Source organism: Periophthalmus magnuspinnatus, chromosome 5, assembly GCF_009829125.3.
Source record: "Periophthalmus magnuspinnatus isolate fPerMag1 chromosome 5, fPerMag1.2.pri, whole genome shotgun sequence".
NCBI lineage: Eukaryota > Metazoa > Chordata > Actinopteri > Gobiiformes > Gobiidae > Periophthalmus > Periophthalmus magnuspinnatus.
The window spans coordinates 22321047-22348260 of NC_047130.1; the positions used below are offsets into that span (position 1 = coordinate 22321047).

Sequence of the window (27214 nt, forward strand, 5' to 3'; positions counted from 1 at the left end):
GGCAGGGGGCTGATGGTGAAAATAGCAACACAAAGAACATTTGCCACTTCATCGCAAATGTATTTCCTGTTTCTGGTGCAGAGATGTGACTAATAGTGTAAAGAATATGATGAATGTCTGCATTATATTAGAGGAGGCGTCAATGCAAAATATGACTTATTTCACCATTACCTTATATGCAATTTATTATGATAACCTAAATATTTTAACATTTTTCAGACAATATTATGGGAATCAGAAATGTATAAAAAGTGTCTTTAAATGTCTTGGTTGAAGTTCAAGTATGGCACAAAACATGGATGGAAAATTAACCACAAAGGTGTGTGTGTGTCCTTATTATTATTTATTTATAATTTTTATCCAGGTCATGTGTAAAGTCATTGCAATTTGCCAAAGGTGTTTTAGTTCATTCATTTGCTATATTTGGTTTAATCTTTCTAATATTAGTGGGCAGAGTAATAGCAAAATATTTACTTATCAATACTTGCTGTGGTATTGAAAAAAAAAAAACTTAAAAAAAAAAGTTTTTAATCAGATTTTAATTTAAAAAAGTAATAAAAAAAATGTAATTAAAAAATACATTGTTTATATTCTAGTTCAATTGTATGTATGTTATTTTTTTCAGATTATCTTGTGTCAAGCAAAGATAATATAGCCTCTCCATACCTCAAGCTTAAATTTGTCATAATATAGGAGCTTTATTGCATTTTTAATTAATTGGTATCAGTGTTGATTCAGTACTGTGATACTTACCCTTGTACTACTTTGTATTTTATCAAAACAAAAAATACCTGGTATCGCCTATAAACATAAAGTAAACCAACTGTCCTATACAGAAAACAGAAGTCCCATTTGGTGATGTCTTGATTACTGGAGGTTTGTGCCTCAGAGCCAGCTCCAGGCCTTGGCCCAGTTGGCTTCTGCACTGCCCACTGAACAATTACATAGAAGGGGACGAGCTAGCATCAAATCCAGAAGAACAAGGAGCATGATTTTAGACAGTCAGTAATGGGATATGTAGTTAGTAGACAAATTATGAATTATGCATTGCATTTAACCCACTTGTGTAATTGGCCCTACACACATGCATTAAAAAATCATTATCACATTCAGGTTGGACAATGCTGTAACACAATGGAATACAGACATTTTTTTTCAGCTTGTTGACTAACCTTGTGTGCTGTCAGCTTTGTTCTAAAGAAACAATAGCGTGTTTCGATGTAAGGTTTGATTATGTAGTTTTTTTATCTGATGTAAGGATGTCTGTAGGGCTTGTTCTAACCACAAGTTGGCCTAGTTTAGCTGATACAAAAGTATATACCGTATATTGCCAAATTGTTGGAGTTATCGGACAGGAGTAAAAAAACAAGAATACTTAACTGTTCCTTGATGTAACTTTTTCAGTGGAGGGGCAGCTTGTCTCCATAGAGATTGCACCTTCTCTCCTATTCTGCGTGGAGACAAGCACGTGACACTACAAGGCTAAATTACAGGTCAGATCTGTGGTGTGGTGAACCCAGTGACATTAAAAGTGCATGTTTTTCATTGTATTTTTGAGCGAGTAAAAAGATGTGTAATTGAATAAATGCAAAATAGACAAGTTGAATACCGTACTGTGGAACATTCCAAGCTAAGTAATAGCATCTCCATGGAGACAGGTACCCTCCTCCAGAAAAGTTACATAGTGCACCTTTAACAAAACCATTCTGTGCTGGAAAATGCACTAAAATAACAAAAAAAAACACAAAAGCATTAGTAAGAATAAGATACTTCTTATAAGAATAAGAAGTATTACATGGAGAAAGCGGAAGTGTGGAACAGCCCGTGATTGTATAATGGAGGATTAGGGAGTGCCGCAGGTGGAGCAGGAAGTGTGGGTGCCAGTGCTCCCTGTGGCATATGTCCTCGCCCGCAGGAGCACCCAAGGGCCCAGGGAGAGGGCAGCTGCTCCCTGCAACACGCCAAGTCATGAACCAAGATACCCTCTTAACAGTGTTATGGTGCTGATTCTTATATACTTAGAAATACCTTGTTGACGTATAGATTGTTGTATTGAAATGAAAAATAGGATATAAATATAGTAGACATATGAGTGATTAATGCAAAAAGATGGCTTTGCAAATGACTTTTCTTTTTAATACAAGTCTAGGAAACACTTTATGATAACTACATTTGAATAGACTTATTTATTTAATTTTATGTCATAAAGGGCCCATATGATGCTATTTTCTGATCAATGTTGTTTAATCATCACAAACACCTGGCGTTGCGTTTTGTTTCACTCACACATGTTTAATGAACAAATCCTGCAAACTTAGGGTGAATTCTTCTCTCAAATGGAAAACAGCCTGTTCCACCTTGTGATGTCATGTGGCAATACAGGAAGTGCTCCACTGTATTTTTAAACTCCATAGACCTTTACTAGAATCATTTGGATCATTTCAGCCCTGGAACTGCTGAACAAAAGGTAAACGGTTGCTGTTAATTTGAAAACTACCACTTCATGAATATCACAAAGTGGAACTAAGCATTTTCAGACTAATAATGCTGGGTTACTCAAACATGCGCAAATGAAACAAAACATAACTGCAGGTATGTTTTTTCTGACCATAACAACATTCTAACAGCTTACAAGAGTCAATTTTGCATCATATAGGACCTTTAAGAATGATTCAGGCTTAGTAAGTTAACTAATTAATACCCTGACCTAACCACAAACCTTAACGATGAACTTACTAACCCTGAATCACTCTTAATTCCATTTTCTTTTAAGGCTAATTAAGGTGTAGTTATTATTAAGTGGTACCTGAGTCTATTTGATTATGTTTGTTGTTATGTAAAATGCATAGCTCAGTGATATCAAGCTGGTTGTTAACAATGAACCCATAATGGTTTGTTAATGATTTGATCACATAACCAGTGTGGGGTCCTTGTACCTGTATGATTCCCTTGTTCACATCTGTTGTTTGTTTCCTCTGGTCTCTTCAGGTTGGAGGGTCTGTCACGTTGCTCTCTGCTCTCGACTCCACAGCACGCACAAGCCCATTAGTCCAGCCCCTTGTTAGCAAATGACAACCAGTGTCTTCCTGTAATCACTAATCTAATCACTGTCATTAGCAACTGCCATTCATTTTGTTACAACTACAATCCAAATATGCACTTCTGTCTGTGGACACTAAACAGATGTAACAGAGACAGAATGCGCTGTTTGTAGATACGTTTTCTGAAGAGTTTAAACTTAACTTCTAGCATTAAAACACACAACAATAAACTAAATGCAAGAAAAAATTGTTTAGTGCCATACTCTGGAACATTCTACAAAGCAATGATATCTCCATGACAACAAGCAGGTGGGCTCTTCACCAGAAAAAGTTGCATAATTGCCCCTTTAAATGAGTATACTGAGATTTATTGGTGGTATTCTGCTGAAGTGGATTATTGGAGACAATGCTTTACCCTCACTTTCAATTAGTACCCATTAAGGCAAATTGCAACTACATTTTGGCAAAACAAGCTTTAGTCTAGTCCAGAGCAAAGCAAGCTATGCAAAATATAGTTAATAGAACCAATATATTGATAATGCAGCGGACAATATCAACACAGCCTCATCAAATTTAATTACTGAATTATCAGTATACATGAGAAAGGGATCTTTTTTGTCACACTCCTAGTTTATAATCTTAACATTTGCCTGTTTTGCTTTAGTTTTATGCTTAAATAACAGAAGTGAAAGTGAAATACAATAGTTTTATAAAGGGTGGGCGGGAATGCAGGATTAACTGTAGCTCATCTAAAGGTATTGGCGGCAGGAGGAGATGAGCTTGCCTTCACATTTGTCTCTCACCTCTCACAGAAAAACAATTTGGCTCAGTTTATTAGCATTCTCTATCAAATCCTTGTTAGCGACCGGACACGGACACCCATTATCCTGAGAAACCAATTCAAACGTGCTATTAATGTGATTTACCACTCTGCCAATACACAATCTGCCACTCTGTACCGCTCCGCTGCAGAACACAAAGAGAATTTGTAAATGTCGAGATGCAGCTATTCTTTTGAAAGGTCTTACTTTAAACATAGGACTTTCACTTTGTATAACTAATATAAATGTATGACTATGAAAAATAAATAAAATTAAAGTACCACTGTCATTGTCAGCAGAGGGTGCAAGAAACCGAAGCAGATCAAATGAGGCTAATAACAAAAGTTGCTTGCGTTGAAGTTGGTAGCTGCTTACAGAAAATCCATTTGAGCGTTGACATTATCAGCTCGGGTGCTTGGATTTATAAACACAGAGGAACATTTCCTAGTTTATCACTGGTTGACATCCTGCAGTGGAAGTGTGTTGAGGGGCTGCAAGATTAATCAAGATAAAACTGAAAGAGACAGTCTAAATATGAAGGATTACTCTAACATCTCTACGAGAATTAAACAAAGTGCAATTTTTGGTATGTTGTTCATGAAGTAACAACATTTTTATGCTTTTTTTTCTTCTTTTTAGCTAGACATGTCATATCCTTAATAAAGCATGAGCAAGCAAGAAATTGTTTATTAAAGGTCCTATATTACGCAAAATTAACTCTTGTGAGCTTTAATACATGTTATAATATTGTTATCTGCTCATAAACATCTCTGGAGTTCTTTTTTTGTTTCATTCTCACATGTTTGAGTAACCATTTAATATTAATCAGTCTACATCTCCAAAGCTTAAAATGCTCCGTTCCATGAAGCAATAGATTTCATGTTATCAGCTACCTTCTACTTTTAGTTCAGTAGAAATAAGCTGAAATGATCTAAATGATTCTAGTGAAGGCGTGTGGGGTTTGAAAACACAGTGGAGCACTATCTGTATCACTACATGATATCACAAGGTGGAACAGAATATTTTTAATGTTTGAGAGCGAAACTCAGCCTAAATATGCAGGATTTGTGTGTTAAACGTGTGTGAGTGAAACAAAACACAATTCCAGGTCTGTTTGTGACGAGGAAACAACATAACATAGATCAGAAAATAGTGTAATATCGGCACTTTAAGAATGGCTGAGGCTTAGTAAGTACTTCCTACTTAAGGGTTAGGTATATTGTGTCCTTTTTGTCACTTTCATTTAATTGCAATATCTTTTTTAGAAACACAGACCTGATTTGCAATAAAATCTAGTCTATTTTGGGGCGAACGGCGCAGACTGGTGGCGTGCAGTGGAAGTGTTGCGTTGGGCGCACTTCTGACATGTCGGAGCAGAGAGAGGGAGGCGTGTGCACCTGACAAGCTGTTCTTTAGCTCAGAGTGTAGGTGTCAAGTGCACTGCAGGCGCTAGCAAGGACTCATGGGGAAGCTACAGTCACCGACGCCAGCCAATATGGACACAGATGAAGCAAATGTACAGGGTTTAAAGAGGGACAGGGTAAAACAGAGATAAACCAGAAAATAGGGATTTGAAGGGACAATTGATGTGGAAAATGGTAGGAAAGATGAGGAGAGATATTGTAGCAGTATTTTCTTATCAAATCTATACATTGGATTTGACTGGCCTCTTTTTAATGAAGTATATTTTTTCTGGGCATAAACAAAAGCATAAGTCTAACTACCTATCTAACTGCGGTGCATTGAAAAACCCAAAATATGTAAGAAGGCACAACATGTATATGCAGCCTAGTACCTTACAGTTACTAGGTAAATTTTTGACCTGTCTCATAGTAGAGTTTAATATATTTTTCAGATGATATGTCTGAAAAGTTCCACAGAACTTCTCTTTATTGCATTTATTCACTTCTAGGTATTTCATAGCTAAAAAAAATACCTTAAAAAATGCATTCTTACAGGTTTACCACTCCACAGATTTGACCTGTAACTTAGATTTATAGCGCCCCATGTAGATAGATCTGTTAAATGCCAGACTGTAGGCAAAGCAGTAACCTCCTTATGGTGAAACCTTCATCAGAAAAGTTACATAATGTACCTTTAAATAATAAGAATTTCAGGGAACAAGCTTGTTGACATTTCATCTTTATATTTTACATAGAAATGGGAAACGTATTGTACATGCATGGATTTCTCCGTCTCGTACACAGGGCTGATTGCTGGTTGACGTGGAGGTTCAGTTCAATGTAATAATGCTCTAACCTGACCCGAGGTTGCCATGGAGACTACTGAATCGCCGACCCTTTCACCACAGATTCGAACTACAATTTGTCTGTATTAATACCCACGTCAATACTTAAAGAGCACAATGGGGCTAATAAACAGTCATGGAAAAGTGTAAAAATGAACGTTGAAAGTGTAGTGTAATAAATGACCAGTACTGAAAGGAAACAGCAGACTTTCTTTTGCTAAATCAATTCTCACTTTGTACCCTGCATTGAAGGAACAACTTGTACAACTGAATAACCTAATAGCATAATTTTAAAGTGCCGTCTAGCTAGTAGCTACAGTGTTCTCCAAAAAATATTAAGCATTTGGGAGGCTGGTTTTCTAAAAAATTCTGTCAACATTTGAAACATGATAGATAGATAGGTTAGATGTTTGGATATTTAGGAGACTTTTCAGAAAATAAAGCATCTTGCCCAATGACACAATAGTGTGCTATGTGAACATGCTCAAGCACTGATCCACAATTTTTTTTTGTAATTAGTCCCCAAATAATATAATGTGATATAATGTAATCTGTAAATATAAACGTTAAATCGTTCGTATAAATCATTCTAAGTGAGGCCCAACATAAGGCTAAAGGATGAATACATTAATTTATGAAGAAAATTGCAATATGGTAATCCTCAAATATTCATCAACAGTAAGCTTAGTTTTCAATAAAAGGGAGTACTTTGCATTGCTCTTTTGTAGTCATGACGGTAGCAATCGCTCAGTACAATTTTGAGTATAGATTATAGGCACAGATCCGACCTGTCACTTGTCTTCCTTATATCACCTGTATTTTCTTAGGTAGGTAAGTTAGGTATAGGTCAGTTAAATGCCGTACTATGTAACATTCAAAAATTTAACCTGCACCGTTACATAATGCACCTTTAAATAACATAACATAAAGTGGAATACCAATATTAAAAAAACAGCAAGAATTCAAAAGACAACAACTCAAAAGCAAAAATTTAAACACAAAACATCAAACAGTTGAAGACACAATTACACCAAAACCAAGTTCAACCGCACCCCCCCTCTTAACAGTTGTTAATCATCATACTTGGCTCTGCTTGGGTAGCCAGAGCTCATTTTGCTATCAACGCACCTGAGCTCTATAAGAATTAGCATAAAGACGCTATAGAAGACTGTTACGTGTTCCCTGGTGGATCTTATTTAGCAGTTTTGGTTTCTCCTTTGGTGGTGTGGACATCTGGATACAGAGCTGGTCAGTGAAGCGTACAAGACCACAGCTCCAGTGTGCAATTACAGCAGCACTGGGCCGATCCAAGCCCAGAATAAAAACAGCGTCTCTCATTTCCCACCCTCCCACAGAGAGCCAGCCTTTCACCTGAGCGACGCTTAATTATCACTATCCGCTATTTCAGACTGTTCTCCTGGCCACACGGCTCCACACAAGAAAGTATCATTCGGTATAGGCAGATAAAAAGCAGCTGCAAAACCGATTATAGGTGAGGGCTGATAACTGAAAGGAGTTTGTAGAGGTTTTGTTATGGAGAGTTTGAACCAGTTGTGCATTTAAATAATAAAAACAGATTTATGTAGCAAATATAACAAAATAACTATTGTACCTCTAAAGTGCCATTAAAAAGGATGTTTAAGACTTAAACATCCTATTGTGTGTTGGCCACACAATAGCCAATAGTATTGTTTTTGTTTGTTTTGTTTTTTTTATGTGGACTTTCCTATGGATTAAAGCCTATGATTTCACATTTTGCTCAAATATGCATATCAAAAAGTTTCATTTGAGTTCAAAACTTTTATTTGTTTATTGGTGTTAATGTATTTTCAAATCAAAGTTGACAGATTGCCCGAGCTTGAGTTTTAATACAATAGAGAAATAAAGGAGACTCACTGCTGCTCGCGGGTTTGGCCCAGGACATAAATATAAAACCAGGTAGTGGTGCTTTAAATTTCCACTGGTGTTGTAAATGGAACAAATCAAATTGAAGTGCTCTTATTCAGACATATATATTCTGAGTGTACTGTTGCCGTATTGTAAGCAGTCAGACACACAATTGAATTACAGTCATTTAAATGCTTTTATCTTCTCTCTAGCCTCCAGATAAGGAAGGAGGTCTACCCAAACAAGTGGGGAACAAGACTGAGTGCGGCCTGCTGGGATTGGTGCTTGACCTGAAGAGGGACTACCAGCCAATCCGAAACCAGATTCCAGAGGAAAAACTCTACAAAGTCTACACCTTCAATTCCGTCCGCAAGTCCATGAGCACCGTCATAAAGCTGCCTGATGGGAGCTTCCGCATGTACAGCAAAGGAGCCTCTGAAATCGTTCTCAAGAAGTTAGTCTCTATCTCATACTTTAATTATCTATCAATATGTTAATTTGCCTTGGATTTATTACTGGAATTGTACAACCTGTCACCTTTTACAACTCTATCCTCAGACCCAAAACTAAGAAAACAAGAGGAATTTACTCATATCAGGGTATAGCACACTCTAGAAGGTGGCACATGACCCAACAGTGGCATGATCGATTATAAGTCAAGTGATGGAGGTGGCAGTTCATACCTTAGGATAGTTCAGTGGACTAAGTAATAGCAAATAATACTTATTGTAAACAACTAAGGTGTGCTAGTTTCAGTGTAGCTCCTTAATCTCGCAAGAGCACAGCCAAAAGATATATTATAAATAAGTAGCTTACTGTATGCCTTTAAAACCAGTTTGAATTTGTGCAGAATTAGCAACCAAAGCTAATGTCTGCAGCTTAACCCTTTAAGGACTGAGCACACTACGGACCAGTATAGCTCACCTAGACTTTTATTCTTTTTTTAACTACCTCTATTTTACATATCCATCTGTATTTTTTCTTTTACGCATCGAATAAACTGACTGGGAAAACCCCCGCCTCACCCACGCTCTCATTCGTCACCTTCGAGGGACATCAGAGGCAGTTTACCGTAATGACGGTAAAATATTTAAATAGCCCCATGCCTCCGCTTTGAGACGCCTTTTGAATTTACATGAGAGCACGACTGGTTGCGGAGTTACGCTACTGGAAAGTCCGCAACCGCGCTCTATCAGTGATGATAGCATCCAACGCTATAGGGTTAACACATCATAGAGCCCCGCCAGGTGCCACAGTGGAGCAGCAGTGGCTCTAGTGTATACTGACGTTGTATCCTTAGGCAAGGCACTTCACCCACATTACCTAGTTTGAATGTGTTGATGATGGTCGGAGGGGAAGCTTGGCAGCCTTGCTTCCATCAGTCTACCCCAGGGCAGCTGTGGCTATAATAGTAGCTTACCACCAGTAAGTGCAAAGTGAATGAATAACACAATGTAAACACTATGGGTTTCTTGAAAGGCGCTATATAAATCCAATGCTTTGTTATTATTATTAAGTTTCTTACTTAACTTCATACTTGTTCTCGCTTACCGCAGATGTAACCACATTCTGAACGAGGTTGGTGAGGCCCGGGTATTTCGCCCACGGGACAAAGACGAGATGGTGAAGAAGGTGATCGAGCCCATGGCGTCTGACGGACTCCGGACCATTTGTGTGGCGTACCGTGACTTCCCCAGCAACCCTGAACCCAACTGGGACGATGAGAACAACATCCTGAATGACCTCATCGCCATCTGTGTGGTGGGCATTGAAGACCCCGTCAGACCAGAGGTAAATAATAAAAACTGAATTATTACTATACAGTTAATAGTACGATATTCGCACTACTGCTACTACATTTTCTTCTACTAGTATAGCATCATTAAACCTTCATTTAAATGTATTTATAATTTGAAACCACATTTCATACTGTTACTATGAGTTTTAGTTTTATCAAACCAAATACCAAAGTTACAAGGCAAATGTCAATGTTTTAGCTGAATTTCGGTGTACGCTGTGTGTCTGTGGGTGTCTTATGTCACCGCAACAAAAACACAGTTACAAGCTGCACTGACTTCAGCAGACTATGATGACACAAGCAAATGAGGAAAAATATAATTCAAAAGTTAACTTCAGCAGTAAGAAATGGGGGGCATGTTTTTAATTTGGTCTTTTTAAAAAACAATTTTCAGTAATTTTTTGACAGTCGAGTTGATGTCACTCTACATTACATTTTACACTGCATAAGATCACAAACTGTTAGTAAACATGTCAGATCCTCTCCCTGCTTATCTCCATGGAGAGGGTTTGCTTTGCCTAGAATGTTCCACAGTATAGGTTTAAGCATAACCTCCTAAACTGAGATAAACTGGTGCAGCCATCAGGCCAAGTTATAGGTCAGGTCTATAGAGGGGCAAGCGTGCTCACGGTAAGAATCATGCATGTTTTAGCCTATAAAAACTGAAATTGAATAGATGCAAAATAGTTTAATGTCATACTCTGGAACATTCTTGTCAATGACATCTCCATAGAGACAAGCAAGTAACACAGCCTCAACTACAAAAGTTACAGAGTGCATCTTTAAAATTGTGCATTGTAAAATTGTTACTGTTTTTGTAATTTGTGAAGTCCATATAGCAATTAATTTAGAATTCATTAACACTTCAGTTTGGCAACAAAATAATCTGTATGTTATATTTTTCATTTTTTTCCACTATGTTTATACAACTGTTCTACTTATAATATGAATGCTTGTATTATAGTTTTAGTAGTAGCAGTGGTCAAATGTAACAAAGTAAAAGTAGTAAACTATTACACTTAAGTACAAATTAGAGGTATCTGATCTTCACTTAAGCAACTTTTACTTTTACTTGACTACATTTGAGAGCAGATATCTGTACTTTCTACTCCATTACATTTTTGAACTGAACTGCTAAGTAAAGACCTGCTGAAAAGGCTGAGGGGTTTATTTTGAATACGTTTGTAATTTGAGCAAACAAAAATATACAGATAAAAACAACTATAAAAAATGATTGATTTAATTGTTTCTATTGAACAAAACTCAGCACACATCTTTATCAACATCACTACATTTGAAGCATTATTATAGATGTTAAAATCTAGATTTTGTGACGTGATACTTTCATGTGATATGGTATCTGTACTTTTACTTAAGTAACAGAATTGAGTACTTTTTTCCTCACTGTTGAAGATAATGCCTAGTGATGCGTGAAGCTTGTTTGGCATTGCCTTAAATTGGTCTTGATCCATATAAATGTTTCTGTTAGGCCACCATTTCAACACTGTTCCCTCTGCCAAGATTTTTAATGGAAGTTAGATTTGTGAGAGGTGTTGAATAAATGGGGATGTCATATTGTTATGCACTAGTGGTATAAGCAGTTCTGTCAGCTCCTGTCCGGGTAGAGCCAGAATGTAAGTGACTGCTGCATAATTTAACTCTTCTTTCATGTGTACCATCCCCCTCCTTTCTCTCCAACTGTCCTCCTCGCCTTCTATCTGCTCTAATGTTTCCCTCTATAGCTCCTCCATACATGTGCCGGGTGTGCGAGCTGGCGTTTAACTGTTCATTTTCCTTGGGTAAAAGATTGTTATGTAATCATGTCAAGTGATCAAGCAATTATGCAAATTTGATTCGTAATTACCTGGGTTTTTGATAGACCTTCACTCAAACTGCTTATCATCTACCGTTTGGCAAAGAGTATTATGTGCAGTGCTTTATACATAAGTAACATGTTTTAAATACTTCATAGGAGGAGCAGAATAGTAGTAAAAGTAATAATGGAGAGGTCTACAGCCAATCCTCTTTCAGTACAAGTATGTGGCTTGCAGCAGAATAATATGTTAAAAGATATTATTGCTTTTCTTAAAATGTTCCACAGTAAGCATTAAATATATCTGTCTTGCATTCATTCAAAAACAGGTGTTCAGAAATTCAGAAAGTGTGTGAGATGGGTCACCTTTTCACAAATCTGACCTGCAACATGATCTTTTGTCATCCCCAGCTTGTCTGGAGATAGATAAGGTTAATGTTGTATTTCTGAATATTTCAGGCAAAGCATGAACATTTCTATGAAGACAAGCAGGTGGGGGACCCTCCACCAGTGCGCCTTTAACTTATTTAATATAAAACAAATTCATTATTTTGCATATTTTACATACGCTAAGCCAGTTGCTCTCACAAAATTAAAAGAAAGAATTTTACCGTCAGAAGGATCTTCTTGTGTACCACCAATGGAACACACACCACCATTTGAGAAACGCTGTACTAAGCATCATTAAAAGTGAACATGTAAACTCAGAGATGGCATTAAGACCAGTATAGTGTTACACTGAGAAACCAGACGACTTTGCTCTTGCTGAGAAGGTCACCTGCGCTGGTAAACACGCTTTAAGTTTGTTTATTAGTGTCTGATTTCATCCACTGCTACGTGACACTACCTTTATAAGTGACTTCTTCGGAGAGACAGGGGGCAGGAAGAGGAAGAGAGGCTAAACACCCGGAGAAAGAGAGAGAGGGACAGAGGGGGGACGAAAAATGAGAGGGTAACTGTATCCATTTTTGACACACAAGAGTCTCACCTACTGCTTTCTACCCTCTTCCTCTGACCCATCCATTGTATTTTTAATAGGCCTTCTCTCTCTATCTTCTCTGTACTTGGATGACCAGTCAACCCGAGCAGTCACACTCCACAAGGTGAAATGGACAGAGGCGACCACAGATAGACAACGGGCAACGTGATCTTTTCCTGGTCAAAGGGACACAAAAACAAGATCATAGTGAGAACTAGCTCTCGAGGAATATTAGTTTCTATGGGTCTGGGGTGTGAACTTGTGTGTCTATTTCTTAGAAAATTTTGACAGGCTAAAGCTGATAAACATTGCCAGAAAATAGCAAGACACATTGTGTAGACAGAAACAGCATTTGTGTTACGTAAGTGTAACTATTTAGTTCAATGAAACAAGATAACAATACGATTATGTATCATTAGGATATCCTGGGGTCTATTCAGTAGTAACAGTCGTAGTAGCAGTAGTACTTGTGGTAGTAGTACGGGTAGTAGTAGTTGCAGAAGTTGTTGTAGTAGTACTAGTTGTAGAAGTAGTACCGGTAGTAGTAGTTGTAGTAGTAGTAGTAATAATTATAATATATACATATACTTTAGTCGTGCTTTCATTAGACAACGTGCTATCTTCCCAAAAAAGGGACACACAAACAACATCGTAATGAGAACTATCTCTTCGGAAATATTTGTTTCAATAGGGCTGTTGAGGGTGTCAACTTGTGTGTCTATTTGTAAGAACGTTTTGACAGGCTAAAGCTAATAAACATCGTCAGAAAACTGCAAGATAACAACTTTGCCAGAATTCAGTGTTGAAATTAAATGCATTGTGTAGACAGAAACAGCATTTGTGTTATGTAAGTGCTGGGGTAGAAAGCATTAGCAACTGTCACGGAACTATTCAGTTTAATATGATACGATTATGTACTCATTAGGATATGCTGGGATCTAGTCAGTAGTAGTAGTAGTAGTAATAGCAATAATTATAATTCCTTTCATATACTTATGTCATGCTTTCCTGGTCAAAGGGACACAAAAACAAGATTGCAGTGAGAACTATCTCTTCGGGAATATTAGTTTCAATAGGGATGTTGGAGGTGTCAACTTGTGTGTCTATTTGTAAGAACATTTTGACAAACCAAATATAATAAACATCATCAGAAAATACCAAGTTAATAACTATACCACGTTCCAATGGTCAACATATGCACTATGCAGAGAGAAACAGCATTTTTGTTATATAAGAGCCAGGGTAAAAACATTAGCAACCTATTTGGTTTTCACATTTTTAAACATTGCACATCATTCATCATTAGGATATGCTAGAATGCTATTTACTGTCATAAAGTGCAAGTGCAAATACATGACATTTGTGAAGACATAGTAGTAGTAGTAGTTGCAGTAGTAGTAGTAATAGCTTTAGTTGTAGCAGTTGTAGTAGTAACAATAGTAATAGTAGTTGTAGTAGTTGCATTTGCAGTAGTAGTAGTAGAAGTAGCAGTAGAAGATCAAGGTATTTGGTGATAAGCTACAGTTCCCCTGGGGTAGAAAGAAGCAACAAGGCTGCCAATTTGTGTAAATCAGACCCTTTCAATCTTGTATCGCCACCAAGAACTAAAGCACAGACATTTATATATCGGCAAGGTGATAAAGCTGTTGAATTATTAATTCAAATAATAGGAAAATAGTACTAGAAACCACATTTTTACTATGTAATAAAGACTATTATCTATATAAAACTTTTGATTGCTTTTCTAGCTTTTATACATTACAAACTTCTGCACCCACATTATTGATTAATTCTTGCTTGAAAATTCACTAAACCATTACTTAACTCCAAGCTCAGCATCGTGGCTCATTAAAATGTACAGTAAACATGTTTGCAGTGCGATGGTGGATTAGCATGTGCTTTCCTTTCATCTCGCTGTATATATGTGCATAATATGTTCAGGAGTTCAAACGGCCTCCTCCCGTGTAGATGTAGTTATGTGCGGGTGAAGGATACAAGCCCTCCCACCTTCATATGGTGTGTTTTCGTTGTGAGAAAAAACTTGGTCCATCACAGCTACTCGCATTTGTTGATATGTGGGCAGCAGAGCACCGTCGCCCACACCAACCTCTGACTCCAACATATAGGGATTGAATTAATACTCCTCCACTGCTGCAAATGGCTTTCCATGCGTTTGCATCTATCTATCTACAAATGTGTGGACCTAGTATGCATTTAAAGGCATGAGTATTTTTCGTATGTGCAGTAATGGCAGTAGTTTGGAAGTGTAGATTCATCTTTCTAAATTGTTTTTGCACACATTAAATTACATGAATAAACAGGTAGTTACAGCAGTAGTAGTAGCAATGTTCAAAGGTCCTATATTACACAATAATATGTGAGCTTTAAGCCACGTTAGAGCGTTATTACCTCATCGAAAACATATCTGGAGTTGTGTTCTGTTTCATTCACACATATTTGAGTAACACTTTATTATTAGTCTATCTACATCTCCAAAGCTCAAAATGCTCTGCTGCACCTTGTGATATCATGATGCAGTAATTTTCAAGTTTCAACAGCTCCTTTTACCTATTGTTCAGTGGAGACTGGCAACTCCAGGGCTAGAATCATCCAAATGATTCTAGTGAAGGTGTGTGGAGTTTAAAAACACAATGGAGCACTTCCTGTATCACCACATGAGACATGACACAAAGTGGAACAGACAGTTTTCTGTTGAGAGAAGAACTCAACCTAAATATGCAGGATTTTTGTGTGAATTAAATAAAAACACAACTCTGGATATGTTTTTGAAGTACATTAATTTATGAACCATGTATTAATTCTTAGCTAACTAGTAATTGGTGTGCTTGAAAGTAGTTGCTCAGCTGTTAATATTTAAAAAGCACTTCTTGATGCTCATTATTGTTAAAGGCATAGCATCCATTGCTAATAGGTAAGGCAAGGCAAGTTTATTTGTATAGCACAATTTGCACACAAAGTAATTCAAAGTGCTTTACAGAATCAGAATAATAATGCATAACATTGTATAAACATTGTATAAATACTGACAAGTATATAATTTGTGAACTGCCTAGCATGCTATTTATTACCCGTGAGCTATTAATATGTGGTCCCTAAAACTGAAGTGTTACACCAATAATAAAATGACCTAATTTTTGCTTAAAAAAGCCAGACTAAAAGGGGTGATAAATGCTGATGTACACTTTGTAAATGGGTCACAGATGGAAACAATAAACTCCTAAAATAATTGGAAACATTATTATTATTTTCCTTGTTAAAATATTTTTGTGTCCAGTGGTCAAATTTTCATTCAGGCCAGGAGTGAGCAGACTGTAAAAATGCATTTTCTATCCACAAAATGGCACCATAAACATACATACATTTGTCTTGATATATTTCCCATTTTATTGTATTTTTTCTACATACAACTCATCTCACAATTTATATTTGTCTGTACATTAACCTCAGAGTTCACATCAAAGTCCAAGGTTTCTATATTTGTTATTTCAGCATGCAAAAGACATGACACTATGTGATGCTTTAAATAAGATCAAATAAATCATAAATGCTATATAAAGTAATTACTATAAATTTGCATTTGAGAAAACTGCTATTGTTATATTTTGAATAATTTAATATATAATTTAAATTTCTGGGTGTTTGCTTCACTGAGATGGTTTATGTAGTTACTTAAACCTTTTCCATTACAAGTTACTCTGCCTATAAGCCGGTCACTATAACAAATTTTTAAGTGCGATATATTGCTGAAGTAAACATAGACGATAATTGTAGAAGAGAAAAGTAACCTAAATGTCCCCACTAGTAAAAAGACAAAGTACCCACAATAAATAACGTGACAGGCCTATCTACATACAAGTCCACAAAAAATTGTTTTTGAGATTTTTTACCAATAAATTACAATATAATGTACATCCCTGTGTTGGCTCGTGCCCAGTATTGCAATATTCTTATTAAATAACTATTACTAAATATCTCCGCTTGTGTTTGAATGGACAGGTCCCAGATGCCATCCAGAAGTGTCAGCGCGCAGGCATCACAGTGAGAATGGTGACAGGAGACAACATCAACACGGCCAGAGCCATCGCCATAAAGTGCGGCATCATTCACCCGGGAGAGGACTTCCTGTGCATAGACGGAAAAGAGTTCAACAGGAGGATCCGCAACGAGAAAGGAGAGGTACAAGGCTCAACATGGACCTGGTTTGGTCCTGGTTTAGTCCTGATGTAGACTTGGCCCTGTCTGTCATTTGTACACACTAATATCATGGGGATCTGCCTTTCTCATGGGGGCAAAGTAGTGACCATGGTTAATGTCAGGATCAGTGTACAAGAAATTAACTTGGGGAAAAAAAAAGGATAGAAACTCAACATGTGTGACGGCAACCCATACAAAGATATTTCATAATTGGACTAGTGAAAAGTAATGGGTTTGGCCAATTATATATTGTTAAATAACTTCATGATCATGCTATAATTAAGTGAGTACAAAATTTCAGAGATTTTTCACAAATTTAAGTATTACAATGTTAATTTATTTTGTTTTGGAAATTTTAAAGGTGGTTCATTTACCTCAAAATACTTGCTATATTTTCTTATTTTTCTACAAGCACAAAGGCCATGTATAGTTCAATGAATGAGATCAGTTACTGAGATTGGTAGATATCTATGTATCCATTTTCTACCCAACTAATCAAACTTTACCTTATTTTTAGTACAGTTATGTTCAATTTTATCTGGAGGTAGAATAAAATAGAACTTGGAAAATTCAAGTTGACAAGGACTAGACTTCTTTTTATAAAACAAGAAACAGCTGAGGCAGGCCAACCAACAGACAACTGTGTGCTTTTAAAAATAGCTGTTTATAAAAATACCCGTGTATCCAACCCTCGAGAAAAGACACTTTTTAAGGCATTTTTATTAATAATTTTCTGTTTCCAGGTTGAACAGGAGAGAATTGACAAAGTTTGGCCCAAATTGAGAGTTCTGGCCCGGTCCTCCCCGACTGACAAACACACACTCGTGAAAGGTAATGTATTCAGTTAGTCAATATTGAAATAACCTATCAAATATATATCCTACAATAAGAAAACTGTTCAGAAGCATTGATTTACATATAGTTATTCACAATTATTGATAAAAGTGTATGTTAACTTTTGGGTTTACTTTTTTTAGTTCTTAAAATGAATCACAGTTACTCTTGTCGTGAAATGTTACAAGCAAGTACGAAGAGATCTGTTTCTTCTAAACTTTTGTGGTTATTCTCTTTTGAAATTTACCCAAGACACTTATAGGCACATTTTGGATTCAAAATATGATTATTGCTCTTTGGAGAATCCAAAAGAAAACTGACATATCAGTTTAGCCAATATTGCCTGCCCATATACATTCATACATACTGCTGTCCCTATAGTATTCAGGGGTGTAAGGTAACTAATTACAAATATTACTATTTTGTCATTTATTAGATTTAGATTTAGTAGATTTTCATAATATGTAATGTAATAATGTACTTATAATTGAGTATCATTCTAGCCATACAGTAGTAGTTAGTTACATTGGAAATCATAGAAGTCACAGCAAGTCCCCCTTTTTCACCACAGTACCTGCTCCTTTTTCTATCTATATAAACACACATCACCTGCTCTGATTGGCCAGAGCTCAGGGAATACAGAGATTTCAGTGTAAAACAATTTAATTCAGCTTTAAACATTTTGATTGACAAGTTTTGCATAAAAAAATGATCTAAAATGCTGCTATAATTGCTTATCAAAGTAACTAGCAATGAGTTCTATGAGTGATGTTTCATGTGCAGTTATACTTTTATACTTAAGTACAATTTTGGCAGCAGTTCTTGTACTTGCAATTGAATACATTTTTAGTCATCTAAGTGTACTTTTAATTTTTCAGTAGTTTTTCCACCTCTGCTAATATTATCCCCCCCGCTCCTGTTTTCTTTGTAGGCATCATCGACAGCACCATGGCAGACCAGAGGCAGGTGGTGGCAGTGACAGGAGATGGTACGAACGACGGTCCTGCTCTTAAGAAAGCCGATGTTGGGTTTGCGATGGTGAGTAATGTGTGCTCCATCTGAGTCCACATCTGCAGATAGCTTCATCACCTCCGCAGTATTTTTTAAAGGTTCCTCATAGGCGACCTTCACCTATGGGTCTGTGGAGAGAGAGCTCCTCCTAGTGGACTAAACAGGAAACACAAGTGTATGATTTGAAAAGAGATTGTGTAACTTAGGCCTCTCATGATAATTGCTCTACCATTAGATCTGAGCTGAACAAGGGTGAATACATAAGTTCTATAATTCATTATAAATACAAATTAACTACTGAAAAGATTAAAACCTTTTGTTGATAGAATAAGCCACAAACTGTATATATGTGTAATCCAGGTTGTTTTTACACCATGAGATAGAATTTTAGACTATGGGGGTCTCTTCTTAAGGCAGACCTATTCTGCAAAAACAACTTTTCAGAGCTTTTAACAATGTTGTAGTTGTTTCCTCTTGTCATCCTTCCTCTCAAAGTTGTATTTGCAGTGACTCATGCATGTTTGAGCAACCTTTAACCATACAACCAGACACCATATTACCAATCAATCCTTGTTTTCACCGCCACCGGCACACGCCCACTGCTCTGTACTTACTTTGTTCGTCCGATTAATATTTTTAATCGATGATAAGCGCAGGATTCTGCAGCATCACGTAGTCATCTTGGTATAAATGAAAAAAAAAAACTTGTTTCTTTTATTAAATCATTTTGGATCAATATTGTGATTTAAAATGTGCAAATTATAACATAATGATCCACGGCTGTGGTACCTATAGAGCAGACTCAAGCACAATAGGTCTTATTGAACAGGAAACACCTAGGTAAAGGGTACTTGTAAACCCATGGTCCTGTACAAAATGTATATGGGTGGGCAATATTGGCAAAATTAATATCTCAGTATTCTTCTGGCTCTCCAAAAGTCTCTTATATGCATTTATCATGTTTCTGTCACACCCCCGTCTATAGCTTCATATTTTACTAGTCCTTCACACTAGAACATGATTCATTTGCGTTTTTCCTTCATAAATCAAAAACTTGTCGCTATTTTTTTGTTTTCTGTTATCGACCCGGAGACGACATATGGAAACTAAAGCAATCTGTCATGTTCAGAGCTGCATCATTTGTTACAGATGTTCCACCGTGTGTGCAGTGTGTGTGATCCTACTGTGGCAACTTCTGGACAAATTTGAACAAATCAACAGCACAGCCCATACATTTTCACATTTATTCTGAAGTGTCTTTTATAAACCCTCAGGACCTCATTATATACACCCTGTATTTTGGCAGTGAAGACTAGAGTACCTTTCTGGCTCCTAATTTTGGCTGTTGCTTCAAACAGTATATTACAGAGAAATTGGAAACCTGCTACTTTCTGATAGTATATTCTCTCACTCTCTTTCTCTTTCACTTCCTCTGTCTGTTCCCTTTGTCTCTCTCACTTTCTCTTCCCCCTTTCCCTCTCCCTCTGCCTTCCTCTTGCCTCTCCCTCCTTCTCGATCTGTCTACCTATTTACCCCCATCCCTTGCTATTCCCCCATCTCTCTATTTCCTCTCTTATTCTCTATCCCCTTCTCTCTTACTCCTTCATCTCCCTCTCTCTACTTTCCTCTCCCTCCATCTTGCTCTTTCCATCTTTCATCCTCTCTCCCTTCCCTCTCTCACTCTCTTGCCCTCTCTCTGTCTCACGCACTCCTCCCTCCTTTCCTCTCCCTCCTTCTCTATCTCTTTCTCATCTTTCCTCTTCCTCTGTATTTCTCTCTATATCTCCTCCCTCTCTTCGCTTTTTGCCTCATCTCTCAACTCTCCTCTCTCTCCCCTTTCCTCTATCACCCCCTCTCTTTGTCTCACCCCCCTCCTTCTCTCTCTTTTTCCCTCTCTCTCTCTTTCATCATTCCTTTTCCTCTATATTTCCCTCCTTCTCTCCTATTCCCTTTACCCCACCCGTTTCTCTCTATCTCTCCCCTCTCCTCCCTCTCTCAGGGCATTGCTGGTACGGACGTGGCCAAAGAGGCGTCAGATATCATCCTGACAGACGATAACTTTAGTAGTATCGTGAAGGCCGTGATGTGGGGCAGAAACGTGTACGACTCCATCTCTAAGTTCCTCCAGTTTCAGCTCACAGTTAACGTGGTGGCCGTGATCGTGGCTTTCACCGGAGCCTGCATCACTCAGGTCAGAGGGGAAATGGGATCATATCTACTAACCTCTGTAATAATAACCTGTATAATTACAAGACAACATATCGTGAGTGTAAAAAATATGATATAAAAACAAAATACTGAACTTTGATGGAAAAAATTGATAGAAGTAGATACTTATTTGAGAAGGTATTGACAGTTAGAAAAAAAAACATAAATTGGATCAAGTTAGACCTTACCTGAATAGTTGTCAAATGTTTTTAACCTTTCAGAACTAGTATAGGACCACATGGTAAGAAGCTACAATTATTTTGTGTGCCTTTTCCCTCCTCAAAATCAAGCTTCAGTATTAGCACAACACAAACCTAGCCTCTTGTCTTGGAACATTGTTCACCAGCAATCTGACCAGAACGAAAGAAGCAGCAAAAAAAGTCCTCACTCTAAAACTTATGTCCAGTTGACAGAATTGAATTATCTTTTGTTATGGATCATGCCTGGACAACTGAGGGATTACACAGACATAAATAAATACAAGATCAACAAATTACCAAAAACAAGCTCAGATGTACCTAGAAGTTGATTGCTGGATTAGCAGAGGAGGGCAGTTAATGTGTTTTTCCAATGACCATAAGCACAAAAGCCACTGTACTTGTCTCACATTGGGCTGTTTACCTGCAGGACTCCCCTCTGAAGGCGGTGCAGATGTTGTGGGTGAACCTGATTATGGACACGTTTGCATCTCTAGCTCTGGCCACTGAACCTCCCACTGAGTCTCTGCTCAAGAGGAAACCATACGGACGCAACAAGCCCCTCATCTCTTCCACCATGACCAAGAACATCCTGGGACACGGGGTCTACCAGCTCATCATCATTTTCTCTTTGCTATTCGTCGGTACGGACATCTGTGTTTCTCTGGTTGTTGTTGTTGTTATTTTTTACTACTACTGTCATAGTCCTGATTTAGTACTGGGTGGGTTTCCTTCATGATCTCTGGTTCCCCCTATCAACCAAAAACATGCACAACGGGTAAAATCCTCCAGCTAAGGTAGTCCTGACCGAGCCTACCTTAAGATCTAGTTGGCAGTGCTGTCGTCGTGTCCTTGGGCAAGACACACCCACCTCACTCCCAGTGTCTGTGTATGTAAATGGGTGAGTGGTTCGTTGATGTAAAGTGCTTTGAGAGCCTTGAAGGTGGAAAAGGGCTATATAAAAATGTGCCCACTATGGCTCCCACTGCTCCTCACAGGTTGCCCCAGCAGCATTGTAGGATGGGTCAAATGCAGAGGGCAAATTTCCATACAAAGACAATAAAGTGTACCTTAAACATATAATATAAGTTATCTTTTAGTCATGGTTCAGTCATGGTTCCCTTTGAGACCTTCTTTTGTCTTTTTTGTACTTTTACAACTATATCCAGGCTATGGTAAAATAGATGTGGTATCTGTCTGAGTTCTATTCAATTTAATTAGTAATTTGAAAGGCAAATATATATTGATACCATAAATATTCAGAGGAACTACACTACCGCAATTATATTTTTTATTTTTTTTACTGTATAATGACAAGACAGTCTATGCTTTTAAGACAAAAAGTAAACTCTTCCTTATGCTGCTTACAGGGGAGCAGATCTTTGACATTGACAGTGGCCGTAACGCTCCTCTGCACTCTCCTCCATCTGAACATTACACCATCATTTTCAACACTTTCGTCATGATGCAACTTTTTAACGAGATCAACGCCCGAAAGATCCATGGAGAGAGAAATGTGTTCGACGGCATCTTCAGGAACCCAATCTTCTGCTCCATTGTCTTTGGAACATTTGCAGTACAGGTACAGGGCAATGTGTTTTTTTATATAGGAAATAGTGATCGTTTACTTGCAAATAAAGGCATGAGTGTAAGCCAGAATGTGGGAACAATATCAGGGTACTGCAGCGGCGGGGCAAGTTTAATTGCACAGCACAATTCGTACACAAAGTCATTCAAAGTGCTTTACAGAATAAGAAAGATATTAAAACCACAATGCAAACAAATAAAACATAAATACTCATAAAAATAACATTAAAAGAGAAGAGTGCAGAATAAAAAACTTTCAGTCATATGCACAGATGAACAGAACTGTTTTGAGCCTGGATTTGAACATTGTCAAAGTAGAGGCCTGTCTCACATCTTCAGGAAGACTGATCCAGGTTTTAGCTGCATAAAACTGAAACACTTCTTTAGTCCTGACTCTGGGCACCAGCACGAGGCTGGTCCCTGAAGTCCTCATTGTGCGAGATGTTTCATGTGGCACTAATCAAGCAATGCAGTTCACAAAAGAAAAATACATTAAAATAATAAGTGATTAACCAGGAAACCACCAATCATGAAGTTACTCAATGGTATGAACATAAAATGAATATTGTAATGAGACTGTCTAATCACAGACAGTCATTATAATTAATCATAATTTGTTAATAATCTCTGGATATTCTGCATATAATTTGAGCCTTTCCTTCATGCTCATGTGGTGCAGGAAAAGTTTGTAAAAACATCATAAAAAGCAAATAGGAAGTGGTTATGTCTGTGAATATATCAAAATACAATAACTCATGAGTTCGTGAAAGTTTTTTTATGAAACATTAGTTTGTGCACATGAGACCCTGTGGCCATCTGGTATGATGGCACATTTGTTTACTCCTCTTTACCCAGATCTCTCTCCCTTTCTCTCTCTCCGTTTCTTTCTGTATCCAGATTGTGATTGTGCAGTTTGGGGGTAAGCCGTTCAGCTGTCAGCCTCTGGACCTGGAGAAGTGGATGTGGTGTGTTTTCCTGGGCCTTGGGGAGCTCGTCTGGGGACAGGTACCTCACTCATCTCCCCCTTTGTATGCACATCTCTCCATCTGAGATGTAACCAGTTTGGAATTATCTGGTATTTGTATTTCAATATTAAAAGTCCCATAATATCATCTAGAGTCCTTCCATTTACAATTCACAGTTTTGCAGTGAAATAGCAGGGGAAAGCCACAAAAGCAGAGGCAACATACATTGGGCCAGTAAATATTTTTGGACCAAAAGTACCACTTTAAATATATTTTAATGTATACCACATCACCTTAAAAACAAAATTGTGAACAAACTAGCATTAAAAGTAGGACAAAAATGTAGGGGTCTAAACTTAACTAATTCACAGGCTTTTGAGTACCACCAGAAGAAGCCAGAGTGCAGCCAACATGAAGAAATTATCGATTCACTGTGTTTAATGCATTGTAACGTCTGAACAAAGGCTCATTCATTCACATTAAGGATAGCACTGAGGAACAGTGAAGGCCTTTATAAAGGACACATGTTTGTTCTGCTTGTAAGACCTCTGTATATATGCAATAAATAGAGATTAATGCCATAATAATACAATACTAATAATATCCTCTTATAGTGTCTGTTCCTGCTTTGACCCGGTCCTCTCTGTGCTCTTGTGTATCAGGTTATAGCTACAATCCCCAACAGTAAACTGCGGTTCTTGCGGAGGGCGGGCGCTTTGACGCAGAAAGACGAGATGCCGGAGGAGGACGTAAATGAAGAGAACGAAGAGATCGACCACGCAGAGAGAGAGCTCAGGAGGGGCCAGATCTTGTGGTTCAGAGGCCTCAACCGCATACAGACCCAGGTAATCACAGAGCAGAGCCTGAACTACTTCTACTCTGGAGATCATTAAGGGAACATGCAACGTGTTAGTGAATTACAGTTTAAATTTTCACTGTATTTAAATAAGCTGTAGTGTAGTGGTAATTCTGTTCATTTTTTAAATAGTGAGATGCCATAGGTCATCTTCATTTAGTTGTATGGAGATTTGGTTGAGTTTCTTAGTCCTAATGGAGCTCAGCAGTGATGGTCCATTCATAAATTACACATTCATTTTTCACATAGACATTCCAAAAATTTAATAATATTAAAAGTTTGAAAGGTAATCAACTATGAGGTAACTAATGACCATAAACCCTAGTCTATAATTTAATTCAAGTTTCTGAGACTTTGTAAAACTTTTATATAACTTTTAAATAAAAATAAACAAGTTTTAAATTAGTTTTTGCAGCAACAATCGATTTATGAACATTAGCCACCATATCCATGCCTTTAAACTCTTACTATTAGATTTTTTTTAGAAGTCTATGAGAAAAATGAATGCACTTTTTACTTCCAGAAACTCAGTGTGTCTTGAAGGGTTCATAGTTAAACAATAAGTTCCATGTATTATTTTATCACACTTGCACATGCTTTTATGTTATGGTAGAAACATTAAGGTTTTCAACAGTGTTTTCTCCTGAAGGATCTGAAAACTGCTCAAATTCCACCCCTGTCCTTGTGTCAGTGTAGAACCTAGTCTGCTTGTGCATGTTGTTCATAAAGGATTTGTTCCAAGGTAAATGAAGGATTTGCAGATCTGAGGGAGGCTCACGCAGCAGCCGTTCTGACCACACCACTGTGACCTTAAAGACCAATTTGAATGTAACTGTCCAACTTGGAGCAGTGGGAATTGAGATATAGATTTTGAATTGTATTATGAGTTTATAGATTACTGTTACATTAGCCATTGTACAGGTAGCACAAGTGACCACTAAGATTCAAAGCTGCAGACTAGTGGTGTTACGATACAACGATACAAAAAAAAAAAAAAAATCAAATCAATATTGACACATTTTTGCCAATGATAATAATAATATAACATAATGTAATTTCATAGTTTCTTTAATAATACCGTATGGACCTAAGGAAGGTTCAAATCTATAAAACTATTTAGGAAAGCTCCAACTTGGTCCTATATTGTATTTTTTTTCTGTATTGATATTTGTTCAATTGAATATCTAGTTTTGATGCTGATTATATTTTAATATTGATTAGTATATATAGAGAGATTTTTTTTTACAGCTACTTACTGTCTATTGCAGACTGATGCCCTAAAGTAACATTTGTATTGAGAGTTTTTAAGATTTGCATGTTCTTAGATTTGCCTATTTTATCAATAAGGAATATACAGTATACTAAAGCTTCTCTGCATGTTCATCTCTGCCATTTCAACATGTGTTATGTAGCTCTGAAAACTCATACCATTCATCACATGTCAGTGGAGGTAATTGGAAAAGCCTTCGTATTCATGGGTTTCAGTTTCCTGTTATATGTTACATCTTGAGGGCTTCAAAGGACATTCAGAAGATACAATATTTTGATTTAAAAGTGCACTATGTAACTTTTCTGGTGGGGGGTCTGCCACCTGCTTGTCTTCATGAAAATGTTATTGCTTTGCCAGGAAAGTTTGACCGTACCTATCTCGTACCTATTTAATTACATGTGTTTTATAGCTAAAAACATGCATCTATGAGCAGGGTTGCCGTTCCACAGATCTGACTTGTAACTTGGCCTGGTGGTGTCACCTGCTTGCCTCCATGGAGATAGGTAATGAATGGTATACTGTGGAACATTGCAGGTAAAACAATAATATATTCGTGGAGACAAGTAGGAGGCGGACCCTTCACCAGAAAAGTTATATAGCGCACCTTTACATTGTTTATTGCTATGACAACAGTTCTAATTTTCCATCATTGTAAAACTCATGGATAGATGTAAAACTGTAGCGCTGTTATTCAGGTAAGTGCAATGTCCCTTTAAAAGCATAGCCCCCCTCTCCTCTGTGTGGGCTGTCTACATGTCTCTCAGAGCCATTGTCCTGTGTCCGTCTTTACAGATCGAAGTAGTCAACACCTTCAAGAGCGGCACGTCCTTTCAGGGCGCGGGGGCTCTGAGGCGCCAGTCGTCCACCACCAGCCAGACCCAGGATGTAACCAATGTTTCTAGTCCTAGTCACGTGTCCTTGTCCAATGCCCTTTCCTCTCCTACAAGCACTACTGCTGCTACTGCTCCCCCTACTGGCCGTGAGTCAGCCTCTGTCACTCTGCTCTCAGCTCTGTCTCCTCAGAGACGCCAGCCGCACAGAAACAGCACCATCTACAGGTGCTTCCTTCAGAGGACTGCTTTAAATCAACAGAAGAAATGCACTTAGTCTGGTCATAATGAAGCCTCCTCTGAATGAAGGATCAGGCAAATAGATTTACAATTTGTTTTAAAGAGGACCTAATATGCTAACAGAGTTATGAGTTTTAAACAATTAATCTTTTCAAGAACTTAAATTAGTATATCATTTCTCTTACACATTTTTGAGAAATGTTCATGCTCATAACTCCCCTTTCTCATGAGTTAAAACCGCTTGTAGCACAAAGACAGTGTGAATCTCTGAAACAGACATGGTCAATAATTAAAAAGGTTGTCACCAGGAAATTACAACCTCTGAGGTCCCTTAAGTCTGAAACTTCTCTCAGAAGTACTCCCAACTCCATCCAGGATTGTTAATGGCTGCAAGGTTCAGTTTAACATAGTCTT

The 27214-nt window shown here is 37.6% G+C and overlaps 1 protein-coding gene across 1 annotated transcript in view; it reads left to right on the forward strand.

The window, feature by feature from the left end:
* atp2b2 (ATPase plasma membrane Ca2+ transporting 2) overlaps nucleotides 1-27214 on the forward strand; it is a 143866-nt gene that overhangs the window by 112201 nt on the left and 4451 nt on the right. Inside the window, exons 13-23 of the mRNA XM_055221696.1 lie at nucleotides 8210-8451; nucleotides 9554-9788; nucleotides 16605-16784; nucleotides 17546-17633; nucleotides 18568-18674; nucleotides 20647-20838; nucleotides 21483-21696; nucleotides 22423-22634; nucleotides 23537-23644; nucleotides 24267-24449; nucleotides 26523-26615. Of these exons, the coding sequence (XP_055077671.1) occupies nucleotides 8210-8451; nucleotides 9554-9788; nucleotides 16605-16784; nucleotides 17546-17633; nucleotides 18568-18674; nucleotides 20647-20838; nucleotides 21483-21696; nucleotides 22423-22634; nucleotides 23537-23644; nucleotides 24267-24449; nucleotides 26523-26615 (1854 nt within the window). The remainder of the gene's footprint in view (nucleotides 1-8209; nucleotides 8452-9553; nucleotides 9789-16604; nucleotides 16785-17545; nucleotides 17634-18567; nucleotides 18675-20646; nucleotides 20839-21482; nucleotides 21697-22422; nucleotides 22635-23536; nucleotides 23645-24266; nucleotides 24450-26522; nucleotides 26616-27214) is intronic.